The sequence below is a fragment of the Leptonychotes weddellii genome, chromosome 1 (assembly GCF_054177405.1).
Source record: "Leptonychotes weddellii isolate Sample4059 chromosome 1, ASM5417740v2, whole genome shotgun sequence".
NCBI classification, from domain to species: domain Eukaryota; kingdom Metazoa; phylum Chordata; class Mammalia; order Carnivora; family Phocidae; genus Leptonychotes; species Leptonychotes weddellii.
Window position 1 is genome coordinate 62,177,802 of NC_138369.1, and position 27,212 is coordinate 62,205,013.

The following is a 27,212-nucleotide window of genomic DNA, read 5'->3' on the forward strand; positions in this document are numbered from 1 at the left end:
TTTTGTTTTCTTGATGCCCTACATCCAATTCACTAGCAAGTCCCATTGGCTTTACCACCAAAATGTCTCCCATGTTGTAACACTTCGCTACCCCCACATCAAAGCCACCATTATCTGTTGCCTGGACTTCTCCAAGCTTCCTCAGTAATCTCCCTATTTCCACAGGAGCCTCTGCATGGAACCAGAGTAATCCTTTATAAATGTAAATCAGGTCATGTTACTCCTCTGTTTAAAACCCTTAAATGGTTTCCTGTTGCTTTTAGAATATACCTGATCTGCCTTATCCGTCTTTCCAAAGCTTGCTTAATTGACTTCCTTCCCCTTTTCTTTACACTTAGGCTGCAGGATCTTTTTCTCTTTCTTTAAGAGGCCAGTTTACTGATTATTTGCATTTTCTGTTCCTTCCTGCTAGGCTATTCTCTTTCCACATCTTTTTACATCTGGCTTCTTCTCCTTTTTCACATGTCAATGCAAATGTCTCTTCCTCAGAAATAGTTCCCCATGACCAGATCTAAAATAGCTCCTTCTCCTTATTCTATCAAGCCATTCAGTTAATTTTCTTTAGAGCATTTATTAGAGTCTGCAGTTATTTTAATTAGCTATCTGTTTGCCTTTTTATTGACTATGTCTCCCATCTACCCAAAGTAAATGTAAATTTGTGTCTTCTTGTTCATCCTGAACATGACAGGCACTAAATAAGTATTTGCTGAATGGTTGAATGAAGGGCCTTCCTAACTACAGTCAAATCCAGGACTTTCTGCCTCTCACATTCAGAAGCTCTTTTCTAGAATTTTGGTTGTTTTGTCTGACCTCAAGCATCACACTTTATACCTTCTGTATGGGATTCCAGGTATTCATAAACATGTCTAATTTTCCTTACTAGATTTTGAGGTCACTATCGTGTGTCTGATTCATCTTTGAGTGCCTACAATGCCTACCCCAATGTCTTGCACAGAGTTTTCAATAAATACTTCAGAAAGCATAAATAGAAGAAGTATCGACTCACTACGGATTTCAACTAAGGAGAATTTAACCCCAAAATGAGACTAAACCAATTATTTAAATTTTCTTTTCTTTCTTTTCCCCTTTCTTCTCTTCCTCCCTCCCCTCCTCCCTCCCTCCCTCTCTCTCTCTCTCATTCTCTTTCTCTCTTTCTTTCTTTCTTTCTTTTTCTCTCTCTCTCTCTCTTTCTTTCTTCTTTTTTGCCTATGGGTACCCATCTTTAGCTGACTAAAATCGAAGCATAGTTTTGCCTTTTACTCCTATGACTTCATATTTGTGGGTTGCACCATGGAAATTGTTCATTCCCTAAGTAGGCTTTATGATTCTACAGAATCAGAGAGATAGTTTCAGAAATTAATCCCTGCATTTGTTACTGTTACCCAAATCTTCAGAGGTTTTGTGGCCACTGCCTTATATGGTTGTTATTTCTTAATCTTTGTTTATTTCTTTTAGTATTCTTCCTTGTAGGTTGTCCATTGTTACCCTCTCATTGATATGTTGTTTTAAGACAACAAAATGGCTTAAAAATGGTGTGAAATTTGAAAAAGATGCAAACAATTTATCAGCCTGTTAGTACCAGCCAGGTACATCAACTAAATCAGGCATCCACACTTTTGAAGTTAGAAGAGACACCTGGCATAGAAAACTCCAGAACAGAGGGTTATCTCTTCAACTTTCTCTTTCAGCTGTATTTTCCTTCACTCTGTCTCCCTAAATATTCTCTTTCCAGATGTTTAGCAACTTGAGAACAGAGACTCTGTGTTGTTTATGTCTCTATCCCCAGGTACCAGCTTGGGTGCTTGGCACATAATAATCCCTTATTAATTTATTAATTAATGCTATCCTCTTTTTCAGGCTTTGATTTTCATGCCTATCTTGGACTGGCTTGCTGGGCTTTCCAGGTCCTGACCCTCATCACTCCCTTGGTTTTCACTGTCTTTTGCACAAGTTTTTGGAGAGTTCCTTGGTTCCCACCTAGATGCCTAGATTCATTTTTTTGATCTGTTGTTCCTCCTTCTTATTCTTTGGAAGCAAGCATTATTTTCCTATTGCTAATTTTCTCTTAACCATTAAAGAGTCTTGGATAGGACACTTGGCTCTAACCGGCAGACTTTCTGACAAAGACTTAAGGCTATTAATTCTAACCTTTACCTGAGCCAACAGTGTAATGTGGTGCCAAAAAAGGGTTCATATAGACTCAGTTACGTTAATAGTTACTATTAACTGTTCTTTACCCTATTCCTGGCACTTTACTCAGCAGCTTGCATGCTTTGCCACATTTAATAAAATAGACATGGCTATTTTCCCTGTTCCTCAGATAAGAAATCTGAATCACATGGAACTTGAATAACATGGATGAAATCACAGAAGCCCAATTAGAATTTGGGCCAGGATCTGCCTGGCTTCAAAGCTTAAGCTTTGAGATCAATTAGGGTGCTACTGGAAGCCTTATGAATGGAATCATGGTGACCAGAGCATGGGAAATACGGATTCATTCTATTTAGAGCTGGGGATACCACACCTGGAGTTTTGTGTTAGGACTCATTTTATCAGATAGAAATAAACTGACCTAGACTAGTGACCATGGCCTAATCACAAACCATTGAAGAAACTGGAGCAGTTCTAACTAGGAAAAAAAGAAAGAGAGGGAGAGAGAGAGCGAGAGAGAGAGGAATTTAGATGAGAGTTGATAGAAGTCTTCCCATATTTGGCCTAGAGTCCCATGGAAGAGAAATTAGACTTGCTTTGTCTACCCACTTACTGCAAAAGCCTGTGGAAATGACACAGATGCATATTTGAAGTCACTATAAGAGGAGTTTTTGTGACCATCCCAGCTGTCAATGGAGTGCTACTTTAAGTGACGAAGTTTTAAAATTATTATTATTCATTACTGCAGATATTCAAAGAGAAGATAAGTCTTCTAATTCAGAGGTTTTCCCTCATACCTCAACTCCTCCTATGACCCTAAGCCTTAACCCCAAATGTCTGCACTGTTTATGTTCCAGACATCTTATTAGTGTCCTTCTCATGGCACTTGGCACCTGCTGTCTTCTAGTGTGGTTATTCAATCCTCCGAGGCTGTCCTTTACTAAGGATAGGAGTTGAATCTACTTCATCTTGCGGTCATTATTACCTCCCTAACGTGGTCTTACAAACTGTAGATGCCTGTGAAGCAGCATCTTATTGCTCCTTCAGAGAACTTCAATGTTGTTTACCCCAGTTTCACTTCCTATTAGCAACATGACATTGGGCAAGCCAATTCTAATCTCTGTGTCTCAGTTTCCTCAGCCACAACACTGAGTAACTAACTGGAGTTTTTGTGACAATCAAATGTGTTAAATCTATAAAACTTGGAGGACAGAGCCTGGCACAGAGCCTGTAAGACATGTCTTGTGTTGTTGTAAATTTTGAGGCCCTAACTCCCCAATGAGACTTTGAGATCCTTGAGGAGATGACCCTCTTCCTGTGTTTGGTCCCTAAACTGTTGTGTGGCACGTGGTAGGTGATTGCTCTCTGCTTGTTGAAATGAATGCCTAAGTACGAAAGGGTGAGAGGGAAAGCCTCGACAATTGAAGATGTTAGAATTTGAGAGGACCTTTGGGGGTCACCCTGAACAGTGAATCCTAAGTCCAACTGCATGTCAGTGTATTTCAGTACTGTTGGTATAAGTTAGAGCGCATGCCAATTTCCATATTCTGGACCCCAGCCTGGAACACAATCTTCTGAGTAGCACATCAGGAATCTGAATCTTACTTGGCTTTCCTAGCGATTTTCTGGCAGCCAGCCCAGTACTTTCCTTTGATTGTCTCTTATTTTATGGATAAGGAAACTGAGGCACAGAGAGGTTGTATTATCCCAGGATCAGGATGCTTAGGAGAGATCAAGTGAGACTAGAACTCAGCTTACCTGACATCTTGGCCACTGGGTCGTATAGGGGAATCTTTGGATTGTGTGAAGGGGTTAGATAGGATAATTTCCCAGATACCTCTGCCATTAGCCAGGCGGTCCTTAGAGTTGTTGAGTGCCTACACATGCCAGCTGCCGAACAGATTTCTGGGATGTCCAGAAAAATGAGACATGCATCCTTTTCCTGTAAGACTTTATAGTCTGGTGCAAGAAATAAGACACCGAAACCATGGTGCAAGGTGGAACATGACAAGGAGGGAGGTCTGGAAAACTGTCCACCCAGTGGGAGCTGAACTGCTTGACCACCATCTTGTGTCCTGAACATCTTGGCAGGAAATTTTGCTCTCTTCACAGGGGCAATCCCCTACACTGTGGCCTCTCTTTCTACTCTTCCACAGGGGGTATACTCACTGGCCCTTTGGTCTAGAGTTCATTATCCGGGTCATTTGACCACTCTGAAGAGACCTCTTTTTCTGCTGTCATAGCTTTCTATCACATGGAGTTTCACTTATGCTTTATGCACTTCTGTATGTAATAAGTAGTACTGATTGCCTGTTACTGCTAACTAAAATTTATTGAGTTAGCTAATATTAATGACATTTATTGAGTGCCCACTATGTAGCAGGTGCTGCTTTAAGTTTTTATCTGTGTGAATTCACTTAATCCTATGTCAAAAGAAGAGGCCACTGCTCAAAATCTGAAACAATATTTGAAGTTGAATTTATTGTTTGCTCAACAAGGAAATCCATACATCTCTTTGAGTAAAGCAAAAGTTGAACTTATACAGAGCTCTGGAAGGCACAGGGTTGAGGAATTGGTGGAAATTCAGAAGTCAGAGTTTGGAGGTTGACTGCCTTTCACATTTGGAAGTGTGGTTCCTAGGGTGAGACTTGATGGGCTGACTTTCAGAAGTCAAATGCCTACAAGAAAGGGAAGGAGAGAGCATAGAAAGTGAGTGGCTGCAGCAAAAAGTATAGAGAGGAGAGGAAAGTGAGAGTCTTTATTTGCAGTTTCCTTTCACAGTCCAGAGACCACAACTCAGCTTTCCCTGTTGACCCTGTTCCCTGGTTCTTCTGGTCTCTACTATGTCTTCTCTAGGCCATGAATTATATGAATTGTACTCTACATCTAGCTCATCCCTAGCCAAAGGTGTCTCGTGCTCAGTTAGGTCAGCGAACCTGCAATGGCATCTCAGAGAAGGGGGACATTATCACTCATTGGTTGAAGGAATTTTTGAGTAGCCAACAATTTTTTGTCGAACTCCTATAAAGTGCTAGGCACATTCTGGGTGCTACAGAAACAAAAATGAAACCAATAGACACAAGCTTACACTATTAGAGAGCCAAACCTCTACTGGAGAGACAGATGCTTAGACAAATAAATGAATAAGTATATATGATCTGTCACACGGTGGTCACTTGTTTTGCATTTGATGGTGGTTTGGACTAAGGAGGTAGGGGAGTGGGTAATGAAAAACAGATTCTGGATATATCCTTCATGGAAGATTCTTCCCATTGAACAACTTCATTATTAACCACCATATACTGTAGCAGTTGGATTGGAAGTCCTGGGTATGGATCCCAGAAGGTTATAGTTTGGCCTACTAAACAATCTCCAGAGGAGATTGAGAAACAATCTCTTTTCCAACCTGGGAAAAGGCAGGGGAAGAAAGAGGCACATTATTACATCTGGCAATAGAAATAGAACGTATCTATCAAGGAAAGCGGCATTATCTATATCCAATTCTTCAGTTTTTTATTGTATTTTCTCATAGATAATTGCATGAAATATGGGGATTTCTTAAATTGATTGCTGTGGAGACAAAGATGACTTAAATTTCAATTTCACTGCTTTTCTGGTTGCAAGTGGGTGTTTGACATTTTTTAGTGTGTGTGTGTGAGAGAGAGAGAGAGAGAGAGAGAGAGAGAGAGAGAACTCTGAGAGAGCTATAGAGTGGCTGCTACTCCCTGAACAATAAAAACCTGAAATTCTACTAATGAGGTTAAGAAAACTAACTTTTTCTGTATGCCTAATAATAGCACTGCCTACTGGCATAACCAGGGTTCCCTGAATAATTGCCCTCTTTTTCCAGTTTATTTTTAGGATTAAAATTCAGGGGAGGAAAGTGCCTTTAGGTTTACAGTTTTTCCATCTAAAAGCTCAATTCCAAGGCTTCACCATTTGGCCCTAAACCATGTTGAATGCATCCTTTCAAGTGAAAGATAAGTAAAAGTGAAGGATGGAACTAAAATTCATCATTGGAGTTCTGGATGGTTCAGCCTTCAGGGTGAGAATAAAAGATTGATCCTTCGCTGCAGACCCTGTCTTTCCCAAACTGGGGAATCAGTCTGTGCCGTATTTATCTGCCTCCATGGACACCATTTGAGTTTGCCAGTAATAGAAGCAAAGGGTTTATAAAGCCACAGAATTTTACCAAAACATATTCTTTTGAGGAAAAGACCGACTTGGGGGATAATAAATGTTAATACTGCTAGAGCCCTCGGTAAGCATAAAAATATTTGAAATACCTATGGACCACCAGCATATTTAAGGTAGATTTGCAAAATCTAAGTAATGCACTGTGCTGGGTGTGGTGCTGAAAGATAGTTTTTAAAAAACTGTTTCTGTAAATTTCCACAACTCAATGAACATGTATGTACCTTACAGGGAGGAGAGAGAGAGACACTGATTCAAGAAAGAATAAAATCGAATCCAAGCTTTTGGCAGGTATTGGTGGAATATTTAGATTCATTTGCCAGAATTATTTTTGGGGAGGGCTATTTTGGGTAGGCAGTAATCTTTCTTCTCAGATACAGATTTCCATGTTGACTTTTAACCTTTAGTCACTGACTGGCAATTGTACACTCCTAAAGACGTTCTGTTCCATCCTTCTGCCTGTGCCCAGACTGCAAGTTTGAAAAGTTTGAGATCATCAAATGTGGGTTTACACCAACCATCACGCCACTCACTTTCTTTTATTCTCCATTCATAGGAGAGTGGCTGAGTACGTGGACGGAGGGGCTCTCAGGGACAAAGCAGTGTCTTTGATATAAAGGGCCCTTTAAACATGAGCTTAAAATGTAAAATTAAGAGAGGTGATATGTCAATAATTTTTTCTTCTTTAGGAATGACTTATTCCTACAAAGTGGATAGATGGCAGTCCTTAACGGGTTACAAAAAGTGTGTGTGTACAAAATAGACACAGGCTTGTGTCTACAATGATCTTTCTGTGCATGGGATTGAAAGGTGTTTGCAAGAATGAGTAAAATGAGTTGAATTTACATTTCACATTTACATTTTCTCCACAATCGCTGATGCCAAACAAGATGCTGCTGGATATCTTTCCTTAACCCTATGATGCCATCGGAAACCATAAACAACTGTCCGCTTCAATGCCCCAAATGTATTAAAAGAAGATATGCCATTTGAAGCTGGGATAGTGGTCCATGTTTCCCCTTGTGCTTTGTTGTGATCTAATTAGGTTATGTCTCAAACATGATTTTTTGTGTGTGCTTTCAGGAGATACACATCCACAAGAGATGATTCCAAGTAAGAAGAGCGCTGTTCTCGTGGATGGGGTTGTACTGAATGGCCCCACGACAGATGCAAGAGCAGGAGAAAAGTTTGTTGAAGAGGCCTGTAAGCTAATAATGGAAGAGGTGGTTTTGAAGGCTACAGATGTCAATGAGAAGGTAAAACTAAAAGATACCTATTAGAAACCCCTGGAATGGGAAAGATAGGTTCTTTCCAAATTTGATGGTTAGATGTAAGGGAAATGGGAAGCTCATGCTATGATGGCCTCTATACCTTTGTATCAAGGGGATCCCAGCTGCCAAAGTGGGATCCCACCCAGTATCAGCTTTCCTGGAGGTGTTGGCTGTTAACTTTGCCAGCCACCATTTGTTGGGAGACTGGCTGAGACCCCAGGCCTTGAGGGCATGAAGCACAGGGATGAAGCCTTCTGCCCTGTAGCCATATAGATTATAAATAAGCGGATGATCTTGATGTATACACTCTCTGAAACATACTCTGCTCTCCATTTTCTTGGGCACCTTCTTTTTGTTACTAGTAAAAAATAAGCATAATGTGGGAAAGAGTATGAAAAAATTTTAATTAGCAATAATCGCGCCTCGGATAAATCTCATTGGCTATGATACTGCCACTGTGCAAAGCTAAGAGTATGAAAAAATTTTAAGTTTATCTGAGGATCCTTCCCAGGAGCTGGTCTGAGCTTAGACTGGAAAACTTGAATTGTTAAGTCTGATTTCTGACTGGCACCAATTACTGGTTCTAGGTCTCAAATTCAGGCTCAAGTTCAGATTCAAACTGATAATGCAATTATTACTAACGACTTCTACTTTTTTTAAAAGATTTTATTTATTTACTTGAGAGAGAGAGAGAGCACAAGAAGGGGGGAGTGGCAGGGAGGGGCAGAAGACGAAGCAGGCTCCCCGCTCAGCAGGGAGCCCGATATGCGGCTCAATCCCAGGACCCTGAGATCATGAACTGAACCGAAGGGGGATGCTTAACCGACTGAGCCACCCAGTTGCCCCAAATGACTTCTACTCTTAAGAGTACTTACTATGTGCCAGATGATGTTCTCAGGACTACTCCATATGAATTTGTGTATTTAAGTCTTACAAAAACACTAAGAAGTAGGGGCTATATATTAACTCTTTTTTAGGGACGAGGAAAGAAGTGAGGCACAGGGAGGTCAAGTGCTTTGCCCAAGATCACATGTTAGTGAGTATCAGAGCTGTTGGCACTAAAATCCAGGTAGTCTGGCTTCAGTCTGGGCCTTTAACTTCTCTTGTATGTCTCTTACAATCGCTAAATTATCCTTTATCACATTGATTATCTTTCATATTGAAATTGAATTATCAGCAAATAGAGGAGGGATTTTTATTCCAATTCGGTTAGTCAAAAATAAATGTCATTTAAAAAAAAAGATTTTGAATGTGAAGTGATATTTATTCTGAATTTTTGATCACATGCATTTGGGAAAACTAAGAGGGATATAGATCAAAATATCCTGTAAATTTAGAATAGCTATATTCAAGGCAAAAATCACTGATGGTATTTCTTGATATATATTTATAATTGCATATTTTCTGGTCTTATCTGTACTTGTGAAATATTTTGGACCTGCTTTACTTTGGAGCTCACTGCTTTTCTGGTAAGCTTTTTTTCTTTTTTAATTGGACTTTATTCAGTCATTAAATATTAACTGAGCGTTAGCTATGGGTAAGCCATTGTATTTGGCCCTGGGGGATATAAAGACAAATAAGACAAAGGCTCAGCTTTGAACAGAATTTACAGTCTAGTTGGAAGGATAAGTTTTCATTGAAAAAGAGAACAGGGGGTCCCAGTAAGAATGTGATAAATGGGTGTGATTTCGTAGAGGAGTGGGTGCTCTGAGCTTTGATGTGGGATGTGAAGGTCAAGTAAGATTTTGATGGGCAGGGAGAAGTTGACCCATGTGTGTTGAGGAAAGCAGGAAGGTAAAGGATGGAAAGAGCATTGCAAAAGGAAACTTTCTGCCTAGAAGGAAGGGCTCATATAGGTGACTAATGGAAGGTAAGACAAGAAGGAGAGGCTTAAGATCCTAAGTCATCAATGAAGGAACCCCACGCTGATTGCAGTACAGTAGCCCTGCAGGCTATCCACCTGAACTTGGGTTGAAAACGATGTTGCAGTTGGGGGGAGGAGGTGGAGTTTTTATGCTACCAACTTCATCTAGCGTTGTCAGCGATCCAACAGGCACCATGAAAAGTGACCTTCAGATACATGCCCGTACTTTCTGAGATGAGTACTTCTAACACCTTCTCTTGTAGATATTCTTTCTCAGCCACTTTTTTAAAAAATTGAGTTATACTTTACATCTAGTAAAATTTGCTCCTTTTTTGGTGTGGAGTCATATGAGTTTGCTAAGCCATGTAACTATACCACAATCAAGATATAGAGCAGTTCCATCACCCCCAGATTTCCCTGTGCCTCTCTATAGTCAGCCCTGCCCCTTACCTTAGCTCCTGACAGCCGTTGATCTGTCTTCTGTGCCTGTATTTTTCGCCTTCTCCAGAATGTCGGACAGGTGGAATCCTATCACAAGAGGCCCTATGAGTCTTGCAATTTTCCCTCTGCAAAATGCATTTGAGATTTAATCATGTTGTTGTGTAGACAGGGATACATCATTTAACTGCATTTCCCATTTTCTTGCACTTTGCAAATAGTATGATTTTTACAATTTGGAGGTTTGTAGCATCTCTGCATCCAGCAAGTCTATCGGTGCCATTTTTCCAACAGCATTTGCTCACTTTGTGTCTCTGTGTCAATTTTTGATAATTCTCACAGTATTTTAAACGTTTTCATTATTATTGGACTTGTTACATATTATAACATATTACAAAACATATTATATATATTATAACATCATATCATAAAATATAACAATATTTTTTATAGTTTGTTATAACCAGGGATCTCTGATGTTACTCTTGTAATTGTTTTGAGGGACCACAAACTGCACCCATATAAGACAGTGAACGTACTGATAACATTGTGTGTGTTCTGACTATTCTACTCACTGGCAGTTCCCCTGTCTCTCTCCCTCTCCTTGGGTCTCCCTATTCTGAGACACAATAAGATTGAAATAAGGCCAGTGAATAACCCTGCAATGGCCTCTAAGTGATCATCTGAAAGGAAGAGGTGCACATCTGTCAATTTAAATCAAAAGCTAGGAATGAAGCAGCTTAGTGAGGAAGGCACTTGGAAAGCTGACATGGGCCAAAAGCTAGGCCTTTTGCCCCAGACAGCTGCATTGTGACTACAAAAGGAAAAGTTCTTGAAGGAAATTAAAAGTGCTACTGCAGCAAACACATGAATGATAGGGAGTAAAACAACCTTATTGCTGATCTGGAGAAAGGTTTAGTGGTCTGGATAGGTCAGACCAGCCACAATATTCTCTTAAGCAATATTATCTCAAGGCTGTGTCCTTGGAGCAGCCTCTGGGAGCAGGAGACACAAGCAGAACCCACATTCCAGGAGCTGGGGAGGGGGTGAGGAACCTCCAAGGGCCCAGGTCCAGCTTGTAGGTCATCCGATGGTCACCTCTTCTTAATGACCTCTTCCAACAAGTATTTTTTTTTAATTCAGGCATGTAAATTTTTTAGACATAATGTTATTGCACACCGAATAGACTTGATGGTCCAGGGTAAACATAACTTTTATATGCACTGGGAAACCAAAATCTTTGTTTGACCCACTTTATTTCAATATTCCCTTTATTGAACCAAACCTACAGTATCTCTGAGATATTCTCTATCAGTAGTCATTCCTTTGGATTGTCTTAGTCACTTTTGATTTACCTCTGCCTATTATGGTTCTCACATCAGAGTTTAATTTCATACCTCTTGTACAACTCATTATTTCTTCCTGCTTTCCCTAACCTCCCACCTCCTAGTCTCCTGACTTCCTGGCTACTCCCCTGTCTCTCTCTTCCCCTCCACAGCCGAACTTTTTAAAGATTGTCTATGCTCCTTCCCTCCCTCTCTTTCCTCACCTCCCACACCCTCACTCCATGGCAATCTGGCCTCCACTCCCACCTCTCTAAGTCAAACCGCTCTTGCCAAGAACACCTCCTTGTTGATAAATCCCATGAGCACTTCTCAGTCTTTATCAAATTGGGCTTCTCAACAGGATTTGATAGTGATGACCGTCTTCTCCTTAAAACATTCTGTTTTCTTTGTTTTAGTAGCACTGAACTCTTCTCAGATAGTCCCTGCTTCTCTGGCTTGTCCTCCACCTCACAAGTGAGCTCCTCTCCCTTTGCCCATATCTTAAGCGGTGGTGGTGTCCAGGCGAGATCCCATGCCTTTCCTCTTAGTGGTAGATTCTCTCTGAGTGTGTCCCCCATGGTGTATTATCATGGTGGATGTCTGGAACTCTGTTCTTGGTCTCTCACAAGAGCTTCAGACCAACTGCTGCACCCCTTTTAGATGTCCTGAGAGGCCTCAGACTACATATGCCCAAAGCTCATCATCCCCACCAAATCCCCACCCCAAACCAAATTCTTTTTCTCATCACCACCATCAACCCGTGTGTGTAAGCTATAGACGACAGGGTTGTCCTTGGCTCATTCCTCACCCTCATCCTTGCCGTGTAATTAATTTCTGAGTTCTGTTGTTTCTGCATTTTAAATATCTCTGGAAATACTTCATTCCAGTAATATCTGCCTCATCCAGAATACCACCTTCTCTTGCCTGGTTTATTACAGTCACCTCTTACTTCCGATTTTACTTGGAATCTCCATATAGCAACTAAAGCTATTGGCCAAAACACAAACATGTTCATATCATTCCCCTGTCCAAAACATTTCAACTGCTGCCCTAGAACCAAGTTCAAACTCTGTAACATGCCACAGAAATCTGTCATGATCTGAGTCTCATTTCATTCATTAATTCATTCATTCATTTATTCATTCGCTCATTCATCTTTTCATTCACCACATCGTTGTGGAGCATCTCTTGTGTGGTAGGAACTGTATTCATTACTTGAGAGCAGTGAGCAAACAGATGGACATCTCTGCTCTCATGGAGACTATGTGGGACAGAATAAATGAATCACATGGTATGTTGAAAGATGAGAAGTGTAATGGAAAAAGGAAGAGCAGGAAAAGATGAGGGGCTGATAGGGCTGGGGTAATGTGAAGCTTGTGACTTTATAGGGGAATCAGGGTTGCTATCTTTGAGAAAGTGATTTTTGAGCAAAGCTTTGAAAGAACTGAGGAGGTTAGGCAGGAGGACATTTGGGGCAGGAGTATCCAGGCAGAGGGCACAGCCAGTGTGAAGACCCTAAGGGGGGCAGTGTGCCTGGTGTGTTTAAGGAACAGCAAGGAGGTCAGGGTGGTGGGGCAGAGTCAGCCAGGAGGAAGACAGTACTAGACTGGAGAGGAAACTCCATGAAGGAAAGCAGATTATACAGGTTCATTTGAAGTCATTATGAGGATGTTGGCTTTACTTTGAAAGAAGTGAGCCACTGAGATATTTTAGCAGAGGAACGGCGGTAGTTTAGATTTAAGAGGATCATTCCGGATTCTGGCTGCCAGGTTGATAGCCTGTAGAGGTCAAGGGTAAGGGTACAAGCAGAGAGACTAGCGGGGAAATTATTTTGGCATTCCAGCCTCACTTCTTGCCTCTCCTTCCTCCAACCCCATGTTCTAGCCACACCAAACTAACTTCATTCTTCAGATTTGCCCTTTCAGCTTTTACGACCTCTGTTCCTTCCACCTAGAGTGCCTGCTTGCCTTCCCCCATCCCCTAATCTTTGCTTGGTTTGAAATCAGTTCCTCCAGGAAAACTTTGACCTTCCAAATCAAAGATGGGGCCCCTCATTTGTTCCAGTGACATCTGGGTCACCATCCCATATTTTTCCCCCTGGACTAGGGTTGTACATTTAAATCTCAGTCTCTCCCACTTGTCTGGAATCTTCGTGAGGGTAGGGTCCATGATGCTAACATCTTCTCGCTACCTGGCTCCTGTGGGAGCTCAATTAACTGCCATTGCTGAATGTCCAGGTTTGTGAGTGGCGGCCCCCTGAACAGCTGAAACAACTTCTTGATTTGGAGATGAGGGACATGGGAGAGCCACACCACAGGCTGTTGGAGCTCTGCCAGGATGTCATACGCTACAGCGTCAAAACTAGTAAGACCTTTCATTTGCCTCCTTGATCTGTATCCCTAACAAGTTCTTATATTTTCTTCAGCACATACTTACTCATAGTAAAACTGAGTATGACAGTGTTTCTGGGATAAGAAAGCTGGATCAAAAAATAGTGGTTCTGATATTTTTACAATGGGCCACTTAATCCATAATACAGACCTTTTTTTTTTTTTTTGTCAAGACAAAGATACATGGATAGAAAAACTGTTGGCGTTAGTGATCATTCAGAAATACGATCTGCTCCTTGGCAATCCCCATCCTCCATTTATAATCAAGACCATATATGACGACTGCTACTTATCATTTCTTACATTGGTCCAAACTGGCAAAGCATAGTTTGATTATAGAATTCATTAAGGGATTTCAAATCTTGATGGCCCAGAATGTGCAAAAAAAAAAAAAAAATGTTCAGGAGGATGTTTTTACTATAAACAGGAATAGATGGGAAGATACTGATGGAGTCTTGGCAGTTAATAATTGCCAAATTATTTTATCAAATCTAGCAGGATCAAAAATAAAAACCTTTAGGAAAGTGTACAAGGAAATGAATACATGGTAAGTTTCTGCTGTGATAGCTTCGCCATAATGCTTAACCACTACGATCTTCTGTGAATGCAGTAGCATGGTATTAGTCTTGTGCTGACATACTAGTCCAACTGCTAATATCCCATACACCCAGTGAACAAGTTCCAGAGTAAGGAAGGAACTTTCCAAAATATGCATTTCGCAGTGTGCTGTAAAGGTAATCTAGTGCTTAAGACCATGCAGGCATTATGCTTTGTGAATTCTGACACTGAACTAAATTTAGTGGAAAGAACATAATAAAATCCTGGCTAAAAATAATTGGTTTATATTCCCTTGGGAAAATCTGGTGTATGTATCAAAAACCCAGTTAGCATTTCAAAAGCAGAGATACATATCTTATTATTATAGTGCATGTCAGAAGTGTAGAATGACATTTAATGCAGAAGATTTTTCAGTTTACTGGATATTTTCCATAATGTTACCATGGAACTCAATCATAAATTAACACGAAACTAAAAAAAAAAATCTTATTAAAATTACTTGCAGCAACGTTTGGTTTCCTTTGCCAGAGTAGAGGAAGTTTTCCATATTTTATTTAAAAAAACATTTTCTTGGGCTTTTGTTTTTTATTGAACCCCTAGTTTAAAGAGAAAAAAACCCTAAAACCAAATGCTGTGAGTGGTAATGAGAAGTCACTAACTAAAAAGTTTCCCAAATACTCAAATTTAGAAACAGACCTCCTGCCTTCTTGTTCTTTGTCATGCTGGGCTTCCTATGATTGAGAATGTCAAGTCAGTTAGCCTAGTGTTTGGTGTGAATATTCACACTGTGGAAAGCCAAGAACCTTTATGAGACCTTTTATAGAGGGGAAAAAAAATAGAAAGTTGGAACTGAAGTTGAGTCTTAAAGGCTACTGCCTTTGAAGTAAGTTGAATTAGAAAGTTTATGTAAGCCACATGATGAGTCACATCTTACTCCCATCTACATAATGTCAGTTGCACTATGAAAAATGGTGCAATCTGAAAAATGAAAAGGCCACTCACTGCTGGTAGCCCGAAGTGAACTCTGTTGGTGAGTGAAATGCGTTTAAAGATAGGGAAGATGGGGATTATCTTCTGAAGATAAAGGTAGCAGGCTTTGATACCTGCACAAATAGTTTGAGTAATCCAGTTCTCAAGGGTTCTGGTTTGGAGCTGGGGTGTAGAAAAAGGGGAGTAGATAAACCAGAGTTTTTAAGAGAGTGCCCAAGTGTTGCTTAGAAACATATTGTTTAGGAGACAGGGTTATGAGGTGGGTCTTCAAAATTTGTTCCCCTTGCACATGATTAGATTTTGAATTCTTTTTAAAACTGAGGCATAGTTTACAGTCAGTAGAGTGGACGGATCTCAAGTGCTCAGTGAATTCACACATAACTGTGCATAACCATCACCCAGATCAAGATGTTGACCCTTCCCGCCACTCCAGAGCCTTCCTCAAGCCCCCTCCTAATCAATATCAACTTCCCAAAGGTACTCAGAATTCTAACCTCAGTCTCCATAGGTCATCTTTGCCTCATATTGAGTGTTATGTAAGTAGATTCATGCAGTGTATACTCTTTTGTATCTGGCTGCGTTCACTGTCTGAAAGATTGATTTATGTTACCGCTGTATGGAGAGTCTTTTTTGTTTTTATTGCTGTGTAGATGAATGCTCTGCTTAAATTTACAGACCATCCAAGATTTTTCAACCAGTTGTATGCTGGACTTGATTATTATTCCTTGGTGGCCCGATTTATGACAGAAGCATTAAACCCAAGTGTGTAAGTACCATTTTACTGGACTCTTACATAGAGCATGCATTAGAGATGTTTTTTAAGTAGACGAAGTTTTTTTTCTTGAATTTCTATTTCATGGTTTCATTTGTACAGTGTCATCATAAATAATGGAATGACACTTAGCAGTATTTTAAAGAGTTATTTGATTTGATAGTGGTACTGTAAGATGGTTAATGCAGGCATGGTTATCTCCACTTAACAGATGAGAAAATTGATTAAGCAACTTGTCATCCATTCCTGCATGAAAAGCCATGTCTCTGCTAAGTGCCGGAGAGATACTTTGAATAGAAGCAAACTTTGACTTGGCCTTCATGAAGCAAAAAGTCTAGTGAGATGGAGATACTCCATGCAAATTCATCAAAATTATCTACACAAATTAATGTAAAATTTTAATTTGCATATGAAGAGGTAGATGATGCTATAAATATAAGTGGGACAATTTTTCCTAGTTGGGAGCTCAGGAAAGTCTTCTCTGAGGAAATGACAACTAAGAGCTGAAGAATGAGTAAGGGTTTACTAGGTGAAAAGAGAAGAGACGAGTTTCAAACAGAGAGAACAGCATGCACAAACGCCCTGTGGCAGGAGGCAGAATGGCGTACCTTATGAACTGAAAGGTCAGTGAAGGTGTCGCTCAGAAAGCGATGGGGAGCATAATGGAGGATATGATTGGAGAAATGGTTAGGAACCAGATATGCAAGACCCAGTGGGCCATGTTTATGAGTTATTCTAAGTACAAAGGAAAGCCTTTAAAGGTTTCTAAATCATTAGATGCCATTTGCTTATTGAAAAGATCACTTGAAATATGGAGAGTGAATTGGAGGGGACCAATCAGGAGGGCATTATCTTAGGTGAGAGATGGCAGTAGCTTGAACTTAGACAGAAGTGGTAAGAAAAGAGAGAGAGAAAAATTGTTTAGAGGATAAAACAGAAAGATCTGGATAATATATCGAACCTTGGGAATGAGGACAAGAAGGAGGTTTATACAGTGATCCTTGGGTTTCTGGCTTTTTTAGCTGTGTTGATGGTCATGTCATTCATTGATATAAGAAGCATAGGAAGAGGGGACCAGTTTTCAGGGATGTGATGAAAAAGGCAAGAGCAATAATTTAATTTTCAATTGCAAGAATTTGAGTTTGCAGTGACTCTGAGCTATTCAAGAGTATGTTATCAGCCAAGCTGAGAGATATACAGGCCTGGAATTCCGATATCTCTATGAAAGTTATCAATTTAGGAGTTACTGGGGAATGATGTGTAATTGAAAAGTATGTGTGGATGAGATTCCTAAAGTCAGTGAATCTCAACTCTTCCTGTTCATCAGAATCAACCTGGGACATTTCCAAAAAATATATTGAGGCCTGGGTCCCAACCCAGACCAATTAAGTCTGAATTTCTATGGCTGTGTCCCAAGCACTGATATATTTTCAAAGCCAAACAAATGATTTTGATGAACAGGATGAAGACACTTTGAACAAAAACAAACCAGGGGATGGAGAAGCAGTGTCTGCAAGACAGAATATAGAGTGAGGACAGAAGCATAGGACTGGGCCTTGAGGACATCTAATAATCTCATGGTTAGGAGGAAGAAGACCAGCCTACAATGGAGAGACAGAGGAAAAGGAGAAACTCAACCAGGAAGGCATGGAAACCATGGAGCAGAGTGTGTCTAGAATCATAATACTATTGAGTGTTTAACTAAGACAGAGACTAAAAATTGTCCCTTGAATTGGCAACACAGATGTCATTGGTGACTTCAGTTAGAGAAGGCTTGGTGGGGTAATGTGAGATGATACCAGTTTATAGTGAGTAGAAGAGGTAAGTGGTAGATGGGCCGGAAGAGACAGTAAAATTACCCAACTCTCTGAACCTTTCCTTCTATGTCCTGGGTTTTCTAACTTCTCGTCTGGGTTCTTTTCACTGAAACATGGAGCGGTTTGCAAAGTATTAAGTTGTTGCTAAGCTGAACAATCCACTCAAAATGTGAGCAAGCCATGAGAGCATCCCATATCGTCCTCTCCTCCAACTCCATGCCTGTCCCCAGGTTTACAGTTGAGCCAGCTTTCAAAGGCAGGCTTCATATTATTTTTTTTTAAGTGAACAATTATTTCACTTATATTTGCAGGTGCACATAAACACATAGACTTTTTCCCACACTTCTGATATGTGTGAACTGGCTTCCTAGCATGGTTGAAAGTAGAACCTGGATTGTTTGAAAATTAACATGATGTCTGTAGAGTGCTTGGCACGTAGGGAGGTAGGGAGGTGACACATAATAGGTGTTCTGTTTTTTTGTTGTTGTTGTTTCATTTCATTTTGTGTTTTTGTTTTGCCTCATTTCCAAAGTTTTCCCTTCTGGGTGTTAAAATATTCACATTCAATTCTGTGAGTGCAAATCTAGGTGTGTCTGCATGGCTTATATATTTGGAGTACAAGTTTATTCAGATACACTTTAATGTAATGGCTTAATTGTTAGAGGAGATTATAGATAATTTAGTCACCCTCAAGTTACCTAGAGAAAGAAGAGACTCAAATATTATGAAACAAGGCATGGTAACCCTCCCAGGTGGGGTTCCCTGGGAAACTGCTCTAGATGGAGTTTAGTGAGCAAGGTGTTTATTAAGGAATGCCCTTGGGATCCACATGGGTGATGGGAGGGTAAGGCAACAGGAGTGGGCAGAGCCAGAAGTCAAGCCGTCATGGGGCCTCAATGGTAACCTCGGCTGACTCCCTGGAGATCTCTGGAGCTATAGTGGCCCTTGAGAGTGGTCTGGAGTTGGGCCCATATGGCCAGGCCTTTACACCTGGCTGTGACCTTGGGAAAGGTAGCTCCCTGAAGCTGAGGCAGTTCGTTCGAAAAGGGGCTAACTTCGTGTTCTCCCACAACAACGGTCCAGCCTGGAGCAACAAAACCTTCAAGGACAGGGGATTTGGGCAGTGCTTTGCAATAAAATCACATGATAAGAGAGGCCCCACAGAGCACTTCCCATTTGGGCCAGCATAGGAATGTAGTGGAGAAAACCCTAGTTCAGGGTGAGTAGTTTCCCTGTAGAATAGCCAGAGCTGACTGTTAGGGTACTCATGATAGGAACCTAATAAAACCTGGTTACCATGACAGTGGTTTTTCTTTCTTTCTTTCTTTTTTAAAGAATTTATTTATTTGAGAGAAAGAGAGAGAGAGATCAAGTACAAACTGGGGGGAGGGGCAGAGGGAGAGGGAGAAGCAGACCCCCCACTGAGCAAGGAGCCCAATGTGGGCCTCGATCCCAGGACCCCGAGATCATGACCCAATCCGAAGGCAGTTGCTCAACTGGTTGAGCCACCCAGGCACCTGACAATGGTTTTTCTTTAACCAGCATCCAAAGCAGCATCCAAAGAATGAAATGGCCACGGCTCATGGCTAATACAAAGAATCTAGATGCACTTCCTTTATCGCTCCCAGTGGACCTGAAGGGTTCCTGTAAATTACGACTGCTGAAGTAGCTTGCGTATCCCTAAGGCCCCCACCTATTGTCATCTATCAAACCATGACTAGCACTCTCACCGACTGCACATTTCTCTATTTCCAATTGGATAAATTTCCAAAGACTCTACCTGCACTTCCATAGCCACTTGGTTGAATAAAGCTCTATGTGTAACTCTAGTCATAGAAGTGAAGTGTTTTTTATATCTATCTAGTTATACGTATGAGGTGTCCCCAGTGTTTCTGTTAGTGGAAGAAGCGGTTCTGAAGAAAATGATTGAATTTATTGGCTGGAAAGAAGGGGATGGAATATTTAACCCAGGTAAGTACAGCTAGTTATTGCCATCTCCCTTCCACTGCAAACACCTAAACATTTATTTATGTGTTATATGAAGAACAGCTCCTTGAAGATTTACAAATTCCAAAAAGTTGGTTAGCAATAATTCTACTTGTTGAGAATCTAGCTCATTCCTTTCTCCAGAGTGGCAACATTTTGCATAAATGCTAAACAACTGACATAAACGTTAAACCAAGGAGATGTCTACAATTTAGGATTTGTATCTTACAAATGAAATTATCTGCTGCTGGGAATTTGGAAGGGCTATAAATTTTTCAATCCATTCTACTTGAGAAGGTTTCTGAATCACATGTTGTTTGTCCTACAGCCCTTTCTCGGGACCAGAGATGAGCTTGTATCCTCATCTTATTGGTCAGGTGACAGACAGAATACCATTAACTATGAAGACTTGGGTGCTGGCCCTTGTCCGTAGATTGAAACTTTTAGTTTGGAAAAACTCTGGAATGAGAGAAGAGACCAAAACTTCAGTCTTTGCTGAGATTGGAAATTGCTGTAATTGGGGGTTAGGAAGTGGGTGAGAGTCATGGGTGGGGCACGCTGCTCGGATGACTCTTGGGGGGATCCTTCGTTAGACTAGAATGGCCATAGCCGTTGATGTCTTCCCCTGTGGTTGGCACTTAGGGAGCTATGATTTCATGCTATAAAGATGCCATTTCAATTTTGTTTTTTGCAGGTGGTTCAGTGTCCAATATGTATGCAATGAATTTAGCTAGATACAAATATTGTCCTGATATTAAGGAAAAGGGGCTGTCTGGGTTGCCAAGATTAATCCTTTTCACATCTGCAGAGGTAAAAAATTATTTTTTATATCAGATACAGATTTTCAGAGAAAGCATTATTTAAGGGGGCTTGTTTGTTTGGGACTTCTGATATGCTTTTATCCTAAGCGTGTGTGACTAATATGCCTAAGTATAATGTCATATTTCATTCCAAAGGAAATTCTGATGGGTTTGATATTGTAACCCCTGGCCACTCAATTTTGTACATCACCTTTATTTAAAATTTATAGTCTATAGCATTTTTCTCTGAGAAAAGAGAACATTCAATTTGAAACTGCTATCTCTTCCTGTGAATCTCTTCTTTGAGTGCCTTATTTATTAGAACTTAGATGATCGCTCAGCTCTGTCAGAAGCCTCACATTGCCTTGTAAAACTGATTGCTTCAAATGTGTAACACAAAGGCTTTTCAAGAGGAAAGGGAGATATTCCGAAATGGTGAACATCACACACCCACCCCCCCACTCCCCACATTGCATGTTGCCACAATCCCCTATGGCCTTTTACTCCTCACCAAAGTAGGGAGGTCTGACTGTGGGTAAGTACATTGGCTTTGAGCTAGGCTGCCTGCATTCAGTTCTTGTCGCCACTACTATCTGAGTGACCTTGGGTAGGTTGATTAATTCCTCTGTGCCTCAGTTTCCTAATTTGTTAAAATAAGTATCAGCTAGCTGTTGTCTCTAACAAATTACCCCAAAGCCCAGTGGTGTAGAACTAGAGCTAGATATCATTGCTTTACAAGTCTTGGGATAGCTGGGACTCTTCTGCTGCTCTTGGTGGGGCTCCCTTATGTATCTGGGGGTTGGCTGCCCAATGGCTGAGGTAGGAGTGGGCCTGACCAGGATGACTCCAGTGAGGTCTCTCTGCTCCATGCATCTCTCATCCTCCAGCAGGCTAGTCCAGGTGTGTAGTCATGGCGGGGGTCCAGGGGAAAAACAACATCGACACCCACCAGGCCTCTCGAGTCTAGGCTCAGAGCTGGTACATTGTCATTTCCACCTCATTTTCTCAGTGAAGCAAGTGATGTCGATGAGCTCAGATCCAAGAATTGGGAAAACAGACTCCATCTTGTAGGTGGACTTGCTGCAAAGTCCCCTGGCAAAGGACATGGACACAGGGAGAAGGGAACCATTTGGGGCCATCCTAACCACCCAGGAGCCACATGAGCTCAGTAGTCATGGCTAAGTGGGTTGTTGCAGAGACTGAATGAGCTAATGCATGGAAAGTAGCATCTGGCACATTATAGATACACAAAAACGTTAGCTAGTTTTCTTAGGAGGAGGAGAATTACCTAGCTGTCATAATGTGGGTAGAATGGATAGCACAGCTGAAGTACAGTCTCATCTGAAAGAGATTATTTTTTTCCTTTCCTCTTCTTGTGCCATTCCAGTGGGTGCCTCTGTCTATCCCACCACTGCTTCCTGCCCCCATCCCTGGCAGGAAGAGTTTAGCTTCCGTACCTTCTCTGATAATCCAAGGTCTCCTGTGAAACACATGAGGCGAGCAAACTCTAAACGTTCTCTGTTATTTCCAGCTGGCCTTTCCTGTATCTGTCATTTTCTTTTACGAGCATGATTTCCTTTATTATTGCCAAGGGGTAAACTGTGGTCGAAGAGGTGGGCAGTGGAAGAAAACTTGCCCCCCGCCCATGTTTTACACCTGCCCTGGCTGACCTTTGCTCTGGTTAGTTCAGTGCCAAGTGCAAAGTGGGTGCTGAGTGTGGGGAGGCGTCTGGAAGAAATCTTCTAATCTTAACTCAGCCCTTCTTTGTGAAAGCTTTTCTAGAGCAAGCGAGGAATGTTTGGGAATGGAGACATCTGGGGAAAACACTTGGTACTTTGGGATTATTATGGAGTTGAGTTTCCCTTTCTGGGTTCCAAACTTTGGCATTTCAGTTGGAGGAAGCCAGCATATCCAAAATGCAAAGTCTCTTCTTTTGAATTGTTGCTCCCATGCCTGAGAAAGCTGATTCAGCAGGGCCCCTGCTTTCAGCTCAGTGCTTTTACTTTTGCCTTCTTCATTCATTGGCTTAAAATGTACCTGAGGTCTCTTCTGGAATAATTGCTCTGGAAAGGGGGAAGGAATTCTATGGAAGCCTAGAATAAAGATTATGCCTGGGAGAGATCAGGGACATAGGTGTAGCTGGCAGATTGGGAGTGAAAAGAAATTGAAACCTCATGCAGTTGGGAAAACAGAACTAGTATTATTTTTTTTAATCTCCAGTGGAGATATATATGCAAAAAGAGGTCAAATATATGCCCCGGCTAACATGGCAGCAGAAGATGGAGCCAGAAAACCAAGAACTAAATATACATCTTAGTTTACTTGGGTTGCTGTAACAAAATATCATAGACCAGCTGGTGTAAAAAACTGACATTTATTCCTCACCGTGCTGGAGGCTGGGAAGTCCAAGTTCAAGGTGGTGGTAGATTTGGTTATCTGATGAGAGCCTGGTTCCTGGTTTGGGGACCACAGTGTGCTCACATGGCCTTTCCTGGGCTCGTGCTAGGGGACAGAGGGAGAGGTCTCTGTCTTCTCTCCGGATGAGGGCAGTAATCCCATGAGAGTCTCACCCTCTTGACCTCATCCCAACCTAATCCTACCACATTGGGCGTTAGGAATTAAACACATGAATTTTGAGGGGACACAAGCATTCAGCTCATATCAGTGTGAATGCCACAGAAAAACTCCATAGCTTCAAACACATGATAGCTCCAAATACAGATTTTTACCCCATTCATCCAGACTCTACCTTGTTGCTCATTCCTTTCCCTGCTCTGCCAAAGAGACTGAGGTCATAATAGTTGCATGATTTTAATTCATATTTTGGCAATCACCTTCACCACTTACTACAACAAATCAATTCATCGGTTAAAAAAAAAAGAATTAAAGACGGTTGTGTTTCCTCAATGGTCTTAAACCCTATGTTAGGCTTTTTGCTTTTTGCAAATCTTGTTTGCTTTTAGGTGTTGGCCAAGGCCCTGTGGTTATTTTCCAGTACCGTTTATTGGGTGGTCTTCTTTTTCCTGTTTTGTGTGGCCTCCAGGGTAACCACTCCATCCCCGACTTATACCATCAAATGCAGAGTATATGCACTCACCACTGGAGGTGTATTTGCATATTTGAGGTTTTGATTATAATTTCACTGTCCATGGAGACTTGGAACATCATGATAGAGCCCCCTGCACTGTCCATGTATCCACAGTAGCCTCCCCAGGCTGAATAGGAACCAAAGAGAAGGGACTTTTGGAGAAAAGTAATAAATTTGTGGCTTGATTAGCAGTTAGATATAAATTCCTTGAATTTAAAGAAATCGTAGGTTTATAATTCAAGTCCTTTTGGGAATCAGCATAAAGTAATGATCATTGTCTGCTACTAAAAAGTGAGGGAAGAAGAGAAACCCTGACCTCCCGGGCCAGCCAGCAGGCGGCCTTGTTCCTCTCTAGCAGGATGGAGGCTGGGATGGGGCGAGAGAGACCAGGGTACACTTCTCAAGGTCATGCCTCCTCACATACCTCATTCACTCACCCTCTTCGTGGCCCTTCTGTCTAGGCGAGTCTGACTGGAGTTTGGATGTTAGTGCAGGCATTCTCCCTCAGCGAGCAGGTGCTTCTTAGGACGTCAGGCGGAGCATAGAGTAGCCCATCTGAATTCTGACTCTGCTTTGGGAATTGAGCGAGCTGTGTGCTCTTGGAAAGGTCCCTGTACTACGTTCCTTTTCTTCATTCCCCAACAGAGGACATTCGCAGACCCCGGTTTCCCCACCACCTGGAGCTCATTTGAGCACCAGACTAGTCAGCCCTAGAAGGAGTCCAAGTGCCCAGCACACAATCTACTCGAGGGGGAAAGCTGCAGTTCCTTGGGAAACCCAAGGTCAAAGAAAAAATCCTTGCAGGAACCGGAAAGGAAAATGTCAGTGCACTTCTATCTTTCATAGGGGCACTTGCTGTTTCATCGTTATAGGAATAAATGCCCACTGAGATTTTTGTGTCTTCCATAGACGAATGAAACCTGGAGGGGAGACTGGGTCTTAGAACGAATGACTGACTTATCTTTTGCCAGAGAGGGGAGCAAATACCATTTGTTTCTAAAGGCAGCAGCTACTTCTGAACTCCGGCCTTCTAGGTTTTTCCTTTCCTTGCAACTACTCAGCACATCTGAAGCATTGCCTTCTTTCTTTCTTTTCTTTTTCTTTTTTTGTCTCTTCCAGGGCTCTTTTCCTCCTCTGATGCCTTTAGATGTTTAGACTTCAGTTTTGCAGACATTTTTTTTTTTTATCTGTCTCTATCCATTTGAGATTGACATTGGATTCTACTTTGCCCTGGGGTAGCCAAATATAGCCCCACCAAAGTTACTCTTCATCAGCATACCAGTTTTTTAATTCAGCAGACCCATTGGTTGGGGACACTCTGCTGTTTTTTAGGGCAAAGCAATGTGATTTTCCTTATTGGCAAATGCCAGTGGAATAGGCTACTCTTTATCACCATGAGATCAATAGTTGGTTGCTAGAGTCCAAGTCTCTGGTGAGAAAGAATTCACCTTGGCTATGTCACCTAGCTAGGGTGGGCTGATGTAGCAAGTAGAGAATTAATTACATTTTCATGTACATTCTTACTCTTCAATATGCACATGTTCTTCTAACAACTGGAAGTGAGTGCATCCTACAGGCATTTGGCCGTGTCCTATTTGATACCTGGAAATTAATTATGTAGGATGGTTTCATTTTTCCTGGTGATGTTACTTCTGCATTTATTTTGATAGAGTTGAAAAAAAAAAGAGCTTCCAATAAAACTTTCTTGACAAAAGAAGAAAAAAATTACCACATTTGAGGGACTATATCAAGTTAAGTGTGAAGGCATGACTACTCTTTTAATGTATTCATACCTACAAATTAAATTACTAAGGGTTTTTGGTACAATAATGTCCTTTAGCACCTTCATTTTTCTGGCACGAGAAGGAATTAATTGACCACCTGTCCACACTAATGTATAAAGAGTGACATCTCCAATGTTTGAATGCTAATTATTTTATAGGCTTTATGTAGTAGGGAAGAAAAGGCCCAACAATCTAAGGCATATACTACCATTTCCAGTAAGAACTAGACCAGACCTAATTCTAGAGCCTCCTATTAGCCTCCTATTCATGCCAGGGCTGCATAAAGTAAGGTGTCCATAAATTTTTATTACTTTCGTTATTAGGATTTTAGCCACATTCCTCTGTGTCTAATTTCAATCTTACATTCAGTATTAAATGAGATTGGTCAAGTGCTGGATCAGCATTTATAACCCATTGTTTGCTTTTGAAAATAATTAAATTCTTCTGTGGTTTGCGATTGCAATTTTTGAAACAGAGTCTCACTCCCTACTCAGAGGGTTTGAGTCAGCAGTGGACTGGATTCTGTTTCCATTAATGTTGAGTATTATTAGTAGCATCAAGAGAAACTTCTCTCAATGTCAGGGGAAAACAACAGCTTCCAGTGACCAAGTTTGTTCCCTAGACCAGGCTCTATGCTAAGCCTTTTACATATACTAACCCATTGAGTTCTATGAAAAGCAGATGAATTAGGCACTGACACACCCACCTGAAATTAGCAAATTGAGGCTTGGAGAGCGTACATTATTTTCTCAAGATTCCATAGCTGTAACTGGGAAAACTTGAAACTATATCCTGGTTTCTCTGATCCCAACCAAAGTCAGTGTTTTCAACCGCTATATTAAGGAGCTCGTTTGAATTACTACTTTCTTTTTCTTTTATACAATAACGTTCCAAAGATTGGGCTCAGCCTTATGACTTCAGATAATAAGCAGTGGTTTTTTTTCATGCTATGTATTCATGTTTTCCTTTTCCCCCTTGCCCCTTTTAATTTAGTGTCATTACTCTATGAAGAAAGCAGCCTCCTTTCTAGGGATTGGGACAGAGAATGTTTGCTTTGTGGAAACAGATGGAAGGTAATGGGGACAGGATCCGGAAGCCTGGTGGGCGGAGGGGGGAATTCATGCTTTTTAAAAAGCAGTACCAATGTTTGTTCATGACTAAACATACCTGAGTGCCTCAAATCTGTGTCTCCTAGAGGTAAGATGATACCTGCGGAGCTGGAGAGGCAAATCTGGCAAGCCAGCAAAGAGGTGAGAGGGGGAAGAAAACGTAGGCACGCGTCTGGGTATGAGGGAGGGAATGCAAACAGCCAGAATCGTTTCTGTATGTGGGAGAGAGAAGAGAGCTTGTTAGAATTAAAATAGGAAAACTCATTTACAGATGTTCTGTTTCCAGGTGCTTGGCTCTCCATGTTCTGTGCAGTTTCTCAGATGTTCTCATTCCCAGGTGGCTGGAGCCTATTAAAACGCTGACATCACCATATTCCCGATTCTTGCCTAGAATTAGCCTGAAAAGATGAGCCCAGCCTCTCCAGCAGGGCCCCTGCATCCACTCTCCTACCTAACTACGGGCTGAAGTTCTGGAGGCCAGGCCAATTGTCTCTGGGTTGCCTTCAGAATGATTTCGATTTCTTGATCAGTCTGTGCTCCAGGTTGCTTCCACCCAAAGCCCATCACAGGAACCATCCCCCTGTCTTGGGTCTGTGTCTAGTATGTCAGCTCTGGCAGAATGTCTGCTCTTCCTTAGCTGCCACAATATATTAAAGTTGGCATGGCCATTGCTGG

At 41.3% G+C, this 27,212-nt stretch overlaps 1 protein-coding gene and 1 non-coding gene across 2 annotated transcripts in view; one reads left to right on the forward strand and one right to left on the reverse strand.

Annotated features, from left to right (window-relative positions):
- The window catches only part of GADL1 (glutamate decarboxylase like 1), a 159,203-nt gene that overhangs the window by 21,174 nt on the left and 110,817 nt on the right, over positions 1 to 27,212 (forward strand). Inside the window, exons 2-8 of the mRNA XM_081825500.1 lie at positions 7,429 to 7,601; positions 13,481 to 13,607; positions 15,857 to 15,947; positions 19,635 to 19,741; positions 20,451 to 20,566; positions 26,422 to 26,501; positions 26,624 to 26,678. Of these exons, the coding sequence (XP_081681626.1) occupies positions 7,429 to 7,601; positions 13,481 to 13,607; positions 15,857 to 15,947; positions 19,635 to 19,741; positions 20,451 to 20,566; positions 26,422 to 26,501; positions 26,624 to 26,678 (749 nt within the window). The remainder of the gene's footprint in view (positions 1 to 7,428; positions 7,602 to 13,480; positions 13,608 to 15,856; positions 15,948 to 19,634; positions 19,742 to 20,450; positions 20,567 to 26,421; positions 26,502 to 26,623; positions 26,679 to 27,212) is intronic.
- LOC115944765 (U4 spliceosomal RNA) lies at positions 7,946 to 8,083 on the reverse strand. The gene has a single exon (XR_014140699.1). It is a non-coding gene; the product is annotated as a U4 spliceosomal RNA (small nuclear RNA).